The sequence below is a fragment of the Salvelinus fontinalis genome, chromosome 2 (genome assembly GCF_029448725.1).
Source record: "Salvelinus fontinalis isolate EN_2023a chromosome 2, ASM2944872v1, whole genome shotgun sequence".
Taxonomy (NCBI): domain Eukaryota; kingdom Metazoa; phylum Chordata; class Actinopteri; order Salmoniformes; family Salmonidae; genus Salvelinus; species Salvelinus fontinalis.
The window spans coordinates 97,299,242-97,309,552 of record NC_074666.1 but is presented as its reverse complement, the minus strand read 5'-3'; the positions used below and the strand labels follow the sequence as shown (position 1 = coordinate 97,309,552).

The 10,311-nt window shown below is 45.4% G+C and overlaps 1 protein-coding gene across 1 annotated transcript; it reads left to right on the top strand.

Moving 5' to 3' along the window:
- The first annotated feature begins 494 nt into the window (after positions 1 to 494).
- Positions 495 to 6,091, top strand: LOC129867880 (NLR family CARD domain-containing protein 3-like). The gene is made up of 6 exons (XM_055941353.1): positions 495 to 519; positions 608 to 2,420; positions 2,703 to 2,876; positions 4,262 to 4,435; positions 4,873 to 4,919; positions 5,355 to 6,091. Exons 1-6 carry the CDS (start codon positions 495 to 497, stop codon positions 5,882 to 5,884), a joined length of 2,763 nt encoding a protein of 920 aa, XP_055797328.1. The 3' UTR covers positions 5,885 to 6,091.
- Positions 6,092 to 10,311: the final 4,220 nt, after the last annotated feature.

Below are 10,311 nucleotides of genomic sequence, written 5' to 3'. Positions count from 1 at the left end.
AGCTAGCAACTTACCTTGGCTTACTGCATTCCTTGTGGAGTGCAACGAGAGGCAGGCAGGTTGTAATAGCGTTGGACTAGTTAACCTGAAGGTTGCAATATTGGATCCCCCGAGCTGACACGGTGAAAATCTGTCATTCTGCCCCTGAACGAGGCAGTTAACCCACCGTTCCTAGGCCGTCATTGAAAATAAGAATGTGTTCTTAACTGACTATAAATAAAATAAAGGTGTAAAAAAATATATAGAAAAACATCTGCAAAATCGGTGTCCAAAAATACCGATTTCCGATTGTTATGAAAACTTGAAATCGGCCCTAATTAATCGGCCATTCCGATTAATCGGTCGACCTCTAGCCTTAACACAACACCTAGTGACCTCATCAAGTAGCAGCAGGGATGTGTTGTGGGGATTAATTTAGAGAGAGAGACAACATTAATAATACCATCAATAATACCAATAATAATATAATCAGTCACACCAGTCTGTAATGCATTATGAAAACATTTACACATTTATACAGTCAGTTAATAGAATAAATTATTATAATCTAAAACTTAACAGTCCTACAATACTGTAGGCATTAAAACAGATATAATATTAATATCCTCTGTGTTATTTCTTGATTCAGATGAGCTTGCTGTGATTTGCCAACGTGAACTCAAATCTAATCTAAAGAAGAAGTTTCAATGTGTATTTGAGGGGATCGCTAAACAAGGAAACCCAACACTTCTCAATAAGATCTACACAGAGCTCTACATCACAGAGGGTGGAACAGGAGAGGTCAATAATGAACATGAGCTGAGACCGATTGAGACAACAACCAGGAAACAAGCAAGACCAGAGACTGCAATCAAATGTAACGACATCTTCAAACCCTTAACTGGACAAGACAAACTTATCAGAACTGTGCTGACAAAGGGAGTCGCTGGCATTGGAAAAACAGTCTCTGTGCAGAAGTTCATTCTGGATTGGGCTGAAGGAAAAGCAAATCAGGATGTCCAATTTGTATTTTCATTCCCTTTCCGGGAGCTGAATTTGATGAAAGAGGACAAACACACTTTGATTGAACTTCTCAATCACTTCATAACGGAAACCAAACAATCAGGAATCGCCAACTACAACAAGTACAAAGTTCTGTTCATCTTTGATGGTCTGGATGAGTGCCGACTGCCCCTAGACTTCCAGAAGAACAAGATATGTTGGGACGTCACAGAGTCAACCTCAGTGGATGTTCTCCTGATAAATCTCATCAAGGGAAATCTGCTTCCCTCTGCTCTCCTCTGGATAACTACCCGACCGGCAGCAGCCAATACGATCCCTTCAGGGTGTGTTGACCAGGTGACAGAGGTACGAGGGTTCAATGACCCACAGAAGGAGGAGTACTTCAGGAAGAGATTCAGTGATGAGGACCTGGCCAGCAGAATCATCTCACACATAAAGACATCAAGGAGCCTCCACATCATGTGCCACATTCCAGTCTTCTGTTGGATTTCTGCAACAGTCCTTGAACACATGCTGGAACATAAGAGAGAAGAGATGCCCAAGACTCTGACTGAGATGTACACACACCTTGTGGTGTTTCATACCAAACAGAAGAATGAAAAGTATCTTGGGAAAGAAGAGACAGGTCCACACTGGAATAAAGAGAGCATTCTGTCACTGGGAAAACTGGCTTTTCAACAGCTTGTGAATGGCAATCTGATTTTCTATGAAAAAGACCTGAAAGAGGCTGGCATTGATGTCAATGAAGCCTCAGTGTACTCAGGATTGTGCACACAGCTCTTTAAAGAGGAATGTGTGCTGTACCAGGACAAGGTGTACTGCTTTGTTCATCTGAGCATTCAGGAGTTTCTGGCTGCTGTATATGTGTTCCTCTCATTCATGAACAACAATGAGAATCTAATGGCCGAACCACAAACAAAGTCCAGTATCTTTTCTTCGCTGTTCAGAGACAAGCCTGAAGTTACTTTCTACAAGAGTGCTGTGGATAAAGCCTTACAAAGTGAGACGGGAAACCTGGACCTTTTCCTCCGCTTCCTTCTGGGCCTCTCACTGGAGTCCAATCAGAAGCACTTACGAGGTCTACTGACAGAGACAAGAAGCAGCTCACAGAGCCATGAAGAAACAGTCAAGTACATCAAGGAGAAGATCAGGGAGAATCACTCTCCAGAGAGGAGCATCAATCTGTTCCACTGTCTGAATGAACTGAATGACCATTCTCTAGTGGAGGAGATCCAAAGCTACCTGAGATCAGGAAGTCTCTCAGAAGACGAACTGTCACCTGCACAGTGGTCAGCTCTGGTCTTTGTGTTGCTGACTTCAGAAAAGGAGCTGGATGTGTTTGACCTGAAGAAATACTCCAGATCAGAGGAAGGTCTTCTGAGGCTGCTGCCAGTGGTCAAAGCCTCCAGAGCTGTTCTGTGAGTAAATAAAATGACATATAAAAACTAATCATCAGGAAGAAATATTATGTTGAGGAAAATATGCTTAATAATATGTGTATAATATTATATTGAAAAACATATTGAATAAATGCATTGATTTTCATATTAGTATAGCATTATGACCATACAACTCTAGGAGACGAAAGATTAATCTATATGTTGTTTGAGAATAAACCAAATGCATCTGCCATTGTCCTTCTACACTACTGGTGTTAAATTAACAGTGTGTTTGTGAAGTCATGATGATCTCTTTGTCAGGCTGTCAGACTGTGGAGTCACAGAGGAAGGCTGTGCTTCTCTGGTCTCAGCTCTGGAGTCAAACCCCTCACACCTGAGAGAGCTGGATCTGAGTAACAATAACCTGAAGGATTCAGGAGTGAAGCTGCTCTCTGCTGGACTGGGGAATCCCCACTGTAAACTGGAGACTCTGAGGTCAGTATTCCTGTAGTTGGTCAACAAGTGATAACTGTTCACCAGATCCACATGTGTTTACCAGACACACATAGTCCACACCATATGTGTTTGGACAGTGAAGCTTACAGTTTTAAATTTGGTGCTATGCTCCAGCATTTTGGATTTGAGATAGAATGTTTCATATTAGATGAGAGTACAGAATGTCACCTTTTATTTGATTTTATTTTCATACCTGTGCTGTGTTACTGTTTAAAAATGAAAGCACTTTCTGTACGTAGTTCTCCCATTTGAAAATGTCTTCATAATTTGGACAAATTCACTTATATTGTATTAAAGTAGTCATACATTATATTATTATATATTATATATATTTTGTATTTGGTCGATTTTCCAGTGATTACATCAAGCTTAGTATTTTGTCCCATATTCCATGCCTGCAGTGATTACATCAAGCTTGTGATTCTACTAACTTGTTGAATTCATTTGCAGTTTGTCTTGGTTGTGTTTTGGATGTTTTTCCTGATAGAAACTGAATGGTGAATAATGTCCTGTCATTTTGGAGTCACTTCACTTGTATTGTCAGTAAGAATAGAAGATGTTTCTGAACACTTCTACATTCATGTGGATGCTACCATGATTATGAATAATCAGGAATGATTCGAGAATAAAGACAAATAACAAAGTTATAGAGGCACAAAGATCATAGCCTCTGTTTTTGGTAATGGTGAGGTTTGCATGTTTTCCAAAATCCAAAATGTTGGAGTATAGAGCCACATTTAAAATGTTAGCTTCACTGTCAAAATAGATATGGTGTGGACTGTATACTCAATACAATCTAAATCTGATACCTCACTGTCATTATAGATATGGTGTGGACTGTTTACTCAATACAATCTAAATCTGATACCTCACTGTCATTATAGATATGGTGTGGACTGTTTACTCAATACAATCTAAATCTGATACCTCACTGTCATTATAGATATGGTGTGGACTGTATACTCAATACAATCTAAATCTGATACCTCACTGTCATTATAGATATGGTGTGGACTGTTTACTAAATACAATCTAAATCTGATACCTCACTGTCATTATAGATATGGTGTGGACTGTTTACTCAATACAATCTAAATCTGATACCTCACTGTCTGTCTTTTGACTGATACTGCTTTTTAAACTGGTCTGGTCAGTCTACTCAAATATTTGTAGAATACATTTTTCTCTCTGCAGGCAATACTTTGATAATTTGCAGTTTCTAATATTGATACATTAATTTATGAATAGATATGGCAGGTTTCAGGACACTGATGTATCTGAATATGTTGGAAAAAAATACACTGCCACTATTTTCACCACCAAAGAATAACAGTGTGATTTTAATATGATTTGACTCTTTGCAGGCTGTCAGGCTGTCTAGTCACAGAGGAAGGCTGTGCTTCTCTGGTCTCAGCTCTGAGGTCAAACCCCTCACACCTGAGAGAGCTGGACCTGAGCTACAATCACCCAGGAGACTCAGGAGTCAGACTGCTCTCTGCTGGACTGGAGGATCCACACTGCAGACTGGAGAAACTCAAGTATGTAGAGGGTTTATGTCCATGTTCATATCAGACATGTTTGACTTATCAGGCTAGTTAAGACAAACATTCTAACCACCACTTGGACAAAGTTATATGCTGTGTGTGTGTGTGTGTGTGTGTGTGTGTGTGTGTGTGTGTGTGTGTGTGTGTGTGTGTGTGTGTGTGTGTGTGTGAGTCCAATGTGTGAGTCCAATGTGTGTGTGAGTCCAATATGTGTGTGTGTGAGTCCAATGTGTGTGTGTGTGTGAGTCCAGTGTGTGTGTGAGTCCAGTGTGTGTGTGTGAGTCCAGTGTGTGTGTGTGTGTGTGTGTATGTGTCCAGTGTGTGTGTGTATGTGTCCAGTGTGTGTGTGTGTGTGTGTCCAGTGTGTGTGTGTGTGTGTGAGTTCAGGTGTATCCCTCAATGACTGTCTGTTCTTCTGCTTACCGCTACAGTGTGGAACATGGTGGAGAGAACAGAATGAAACCTGGACTTAGAAAATGTGAGTGTTGACTGCTGTGAAGAATATGACTAAGAATAAGTCTTAATTCAAGTTAAGTCAAAGTCAAAGAACACCATCATTACTTACTTGGTCATTTTAAATATCAGCTGTAGTTCTACAGAAGCAGAAATCAGGGACACCAACGTTTACAAAGAGTTGCTTTGACAATGTGTGTGTGTGTGTGTGTGTGTGTGTGTGTGTGTGTGTGTGTGTGTGTGTGTGTGTGTGTGTGTGTGTGTGTGTAATTAATGGGAATAAGTGTGTTTTATATTACCAGACAGTATAACATATGATCATTCAACAAGTCTCAAGTTACCTTAACTTCTCCTTTTGATACCTAGAAACATCTACATTAAATGAATTAGTGAAAAGTGAGTTAACATTCTAATGTGAATGATGATGATTTCTAATATTGTGTCTGGTTTCATCCATCAGATGTCTGTGATCTCACACTGGACCTAAACACAGTAAACAGACACCTCTCTCTGTCTGAGGAGAACAGAAAGGTGACATGTAGGAGAGAGGAGCAGCCGTATCCTGATCACCCAGAGAGATTTGAGGTCTGTAGACAGGTGCTGTGTAGAGAGGGTCTGACTGGGCGCTGTTACTGGGAGGTAGAGTGGAGTGGGAGAAGGGCTGATATAGGAGTGACATATAAAGGAATCAACAGGAGAGGAGGGGGTGATGACTGTTATCTTGGACACAATGACAAGTCCTGGATTCTGACCTGCTCTGACAACAGATACTCTGCCTGGCACAATAATAATCTCACTATCATAGACGTCCGCCCCTCCAGCACCCACAGAGTAGGAGTGTATCTGGACTGGCCAGCCGGCACTCTGTCCTTCTATAGAGTCTCCTCTGACACACTGACCCACCTGATCACATTCACCTCCACATTCACTGAGCCCCTCTATCCAGGGTTTATGGTTTATTATGAAGACTCCTCAGTGTCCCTGAAATAATAACCTGACACACACACACACACACACACACACACACACACACACACACTGGACACACACTGGACACACACTCACACACACACATTTGTTGTCTTTTATGTTGAATAACAAATTGTATAATTATATATGGACATACGCTCCATAGTTGTACAAGTATACAAGGATATATTGTACTTTTCATAATAAAACATAGTTGAAACAAGAAAAGCCTGTTAATTGTGAAAACAGTTTGGTTATTGATGTTACGTTTCCTCTGTCAGGTTGACGTTAACCTGCGACTGGTTGAAACATGAAACAAATATGAAATTAAATACAAAACAATTAAATATGTGGAATTGAATATAACAAATTGTACAACAGAGTGTTGTGATGCAGGGTTACTATAGCAACAGAGTTCACTCTGCTCTCTCTTCTGCTCTCTCTCTCTGCCCTCTCTGCTCTCTCTCTGCTCTCTCTCTCTCTCTCTGCTCTCTCTCTGTGCTCTCTCACTCTCTCTTTGCTTTCTCAGCCTGCTCTATGCTCGCTCTCTCTGCTGCTCTCTCTTTTCTCTGCGCTCTCTCTCTGCTCTCTGCTCTCTCCCTCTGATCTCTCTCTCTGCTATCTCTCTCCCTCTGATCTCTCTGCTCTCGTTCTCTGCTATCTCTCTCCCTCTGATCTCTCTGCTCTCGTTCTCTGCTCTCTCTCTGCCCTCTCTGCTCTCTCTCTGCTCTCTCTCTGCTCTCTCTCTGTTCTCTGCTCTTTCTGCTCTGATCTCTGCTCTCTGTTCTCTATGCTCTCTGCTCTCTGCTGTCTCTCTCCCCCCCTGCTCCCTATCCCCCTCTGCTCTCTCACTCTGCTCTCTCTGCCCTCTCTCTTTTCTCTCTCTGCTCTCTGTTCTCTGCTTTCTCTCTCTCTGCTCTCTCTACTCTCTCTCTGCACTCTCAGCCTACTCTCTGCTCTCTCTCTGCTCTCTCTCTCTGCTCTCTCTCTGCTTTCTTTCTGCTCTTGTTCTCTGCTCTCCTCTCTCTCTCTCTCTGCTCTCTCTCTCTGTTCTCTCCCTCTGTTCTCTGGTCTGCTGCTCTCTCTTTTCTCTGCTCTCTCTGCTCTCTCTCTGCCCTCTCTGCTCTCTCTCTGCTCTCTCTCTCTGCTCTCTCTCTTTGCTCTCGCTCTCTCTCTGTGCTCTCTCACTCTCTTTGCTTTCTCAGCCTGCTCTCTGCTCGTTCTATCTCTGCTCTCTTTGCTCTCCGCTCTCTCTCTGCTCTCCGCTCTCTCTCTGCTCTCTCAGCCTGCTCTCTGCTCGCTCTCTCTCTGCTCTCTCTCTCCCTCTGCTCTCTCTCTCTCCATCAGCTCTCTCTCTCCCTCTGCTCTCTCTCTCCCTCTGCTCTCTCTCTCCCTCTGCTCTCTCTGCTCTCTCTGCTCTGCCCTCTCTCCTCTCTCTCTCACTCTGCAATCTCAGCCTACTCTCTGCTCTCTCTGCTATCTCTGCTCGCTCTCTACTCTGCTCTCTCTGTTCTCTCTCTCAACTCTCTGTTCTCTCTCCCTCTCTGCTATCTCTGCTGCTTTCTCTCTTTTCTCTGCTCTCTCTGCTCTCTCTTTCTGCTCTCGTTCTCTGCTCTCTCTCTCTGCCCTTTCTCTGCTCTCGCTCTCTCTGCTCTCTCTCTGTTCTCTGCTCTGTTCTCTGCTCTGTTCTCTGCTCTCTCTGCCCTCTCTTCTCTCTCTCTCTGTTCTCTGCTTTCTCTCTCTCTGCTCTCTCTCTCTGTTCTCTGCTCTCTGTTCTCTGCTCTCTCTCTCTCTCTTTTCTCTGCTCTTCCTGCTCGCTCTCTCTGCCCTCTCTCTTCTCTCTGATCTCTGCTATCTCACTCTCTGCTCTCTCTCTCTGCTCTCTCCCTCTCTCGCTCTGCTCTCTCAGCCTGCTCTCTGCTCTCTCTCTGTTCTCTGACCTCTCTCTCCCTATGCTCTCTCTGCTCTCTCTGCTCTGCTGCTCTCTCTTTTCTCTGCTATCTCTCTGCTCTCTCCCTGTTCTCTCTCTCTCTGCTCTTCCTGGTCTCTCTCTGCTCGCTCTCTCTGCCCTCTCTCTTCTCTCTGCTCTCTTCTCGCTCTGCTCTCTCAGCCTGCTCTCTGCTCTCTCTCTGTTCTCTGATCTCTCTCTCCCTCTGCTCTCTCCCTTCTCTCTGCTCTGCTACTTTCTCTTCTCTCTGCTCTCTCTCTGCCCTCTCTGCTCTCTCTGCTCTCCGCTATCTCACTCTCTGCTCTCTCAGCCTGCTCTCTGGTCTCTCCCTCTTCTATCTCTCTCTCCGTTCTCTCTCCCTCTGCTCTCTCGCCCTCTGTTCTCTCTGCTCTCGCTCTCTCTTCTCTCTGTTCTCTGCTCTCTCCCAGCTCTCTCTGCTCTCCACTCTCTCTGCGCTCTCTCTCTGCTCTCTCTCCCTGTTCTCTACTCTCTCTGCTCTGCCGCTCTCTCTTTTCACTGTTCTCTCTGCTCTCTCTCTGCTCTCTCTTTCTGCTCTCGTTCTCTGCTCTCTCTTTGCTCTCTCTCTCTCTGTCCTCTCTGCTCTCTGTGCTCTCTCTGCGCTCTCTCTCTGTTCTCTCTCTACTCTCTGCTCTCTCTCTCTCTCTTCTCTCTCTCTACTCTCTCTCTTTCTGCTCTCTGCTCTCTCTCTCTGCCCTCTCAGCTCTCTCTCTTCTCTCTGCTCTCTTCTCACTCTGCTCTCTCAGCCTGCTCTCTGCTCTCTCTCTGTTCTCTGATCTCTCTCTCCCTTTGCTCTCTCCCTTTTCTCTGCTCTCTGCTCTGATACTTTCTCTTCTCTCTGCTCTCTCTGCTCTCTCTCTGCTTTCTCAGCCTGCTTTCTGCTCGCTCTCTCTCTGCTCTCTGCTCGCTCTCTCTGCTCTATCTCTCTCCCTCTGCTATCTCTCTCTCTGCTCTCTCTCTCTGCACTCTCAGCCTACTCTCTGCTCTTTACTCTCTGCTCTCTCTCACTCTCTGCTCTCTCTGCGTTCTCTCTCCCTCTGCTCTATCTCTGCTTGCTCTCTCTCTGCTCTGCTGCTCTCTCTCTCCCTCTGCTCTCTCTGCTCTGCCCTCTCTCCTCTCTATCTCACTCTGCTCTCTCTGCACTCTCAGCCTACTCTCTGCTCTCTCTGCTATCTCTGCTCGCTCTCTACTCTGCTCTCGCTCTGTTCTCTCTCTCTGCTCTCTGCCCTCTCTCTTCTCTCTACTCTCTTTCTGCTCTCTGCTCTCTCTCTCTAATCTCTGTTCTCTCTCTCTGCTCTGCTGCTTTCTCTGCTCTCTCTGCTCTCTCTTTATCTGCTCTCTCTCTCTGTTCTCTGCTCTCTCCTCTCTGTTCTCTGTTCTGTTCTCTGTTCTCTGCTCTCTCTCCCCCCTGCTCTCTCTCCCTCTCTGCTCTCTCACTCTGCTCTCTTCCCTCTCTGCCCTCTCTTCTCTCTCTCTCTGCTCTCTGTTCTCTGCTTTCTCTCTCTCTGTTCTCTGCTCTCTCTCTCTGCTCTCTCTCTCTGTTCTCTGCTCTCTGTTCTCTGCTCTCTCTCTCGCTGCTCGCTCTCTCTGCTCTCTCTGCCCTCTCTCTTCTCTCTGATCTCTGCTATCTCACTCTCTGCTCTATCTCTCTGCTCTCTCCCTCTCTCGCTCTGCTCTCTCAGCCTGCTCTCTGCACTCTCTCTGTTCTCTGATCTCTCTCTCCCTCTGCTCTCTCTGCTCTCTCTGCTCTGCTGCTCTCTCTTTTTTCTGCTACCCCTTTACTCTCTGCTCTCTCTCTGTTCTCTCTCTCTCTGCTCTTCCTGGTCTCTCTCTGCTCGCTCTCTCTTCTTCCTCTCTCTTCTGTCTGCTCTCTTCTCGCTCTGCTCTCTGCTCTCTCTCTGTTCTCTGATCTCTCTCTCCCTCTGCTCTCTCCCTTCTCTCTGCTCTCTGCTCTGAAACTTTCTCTTCTCTCTGCTCTCTCTCTGCTTTCTCAGCCTGCTTTCTGCTCGCTCTCTCTCTGCTATCTCTCTCCCTCTGCTATCGCTCTCTCTGCTCTCTCTCCCTCTGCTCTCTCTGCTCTGCCCTCTATGCTCTGCCCTCTCTCCTCTCTCTCTCACTCTGCTCTCTCTACTCTCTCTCTGCACTCTCAGCCTACTCTCTGCTCTCTCTCACTCTCTGCTCTCTCTGCTCTCTCTCTCTGCTCTCTCTCCCTCTGCTCTATCTCTGCTCTCTCTCTGCTCTGCTGCTCTCTCTTTTCTCTGCTCTCTCTGCTCTTGTTCTCTGCTCTCTCTGCTCTTGTTCTCTGCCCTCTCTCCTCTCTCTCTCTCTGCTCTCTCTCTCTGCACTCTCAGCCTACTCTCTGCTATCTCTGCTCGCTCTCTACTCTGCTCTCTCTCTGGTCTCTCTCTCTGCTCTCTGCCCTCTCTGCTATCTCTGCTCTTTCTCTCACCCTCTGCTCTCTCTGCTCTGCTGCTTTCTCTGC

Excerpts from the sequence above, each read along its gene's own strand:
- LOC129867880 (XM_055941353.1), top strand. The coding sequence starts at position 495 with ATGAAAACATTTACACATTTATACA. Across the intron at positions 520-607 it reads AACATTTACACATTTATACA|CTGTGTTATTTCTTGATTCA; the intron begins GTCAGTTAATAG and ends TATTAATATCCT. Across the intron at positions 2,421-2,702 it reads AAAGCCTCCAGAGCTGTTCT|GCTGTCAGACTGTGGAGTCA; the intron begins GTGAGTAAATAA and ends TCTCTTTGTCAG.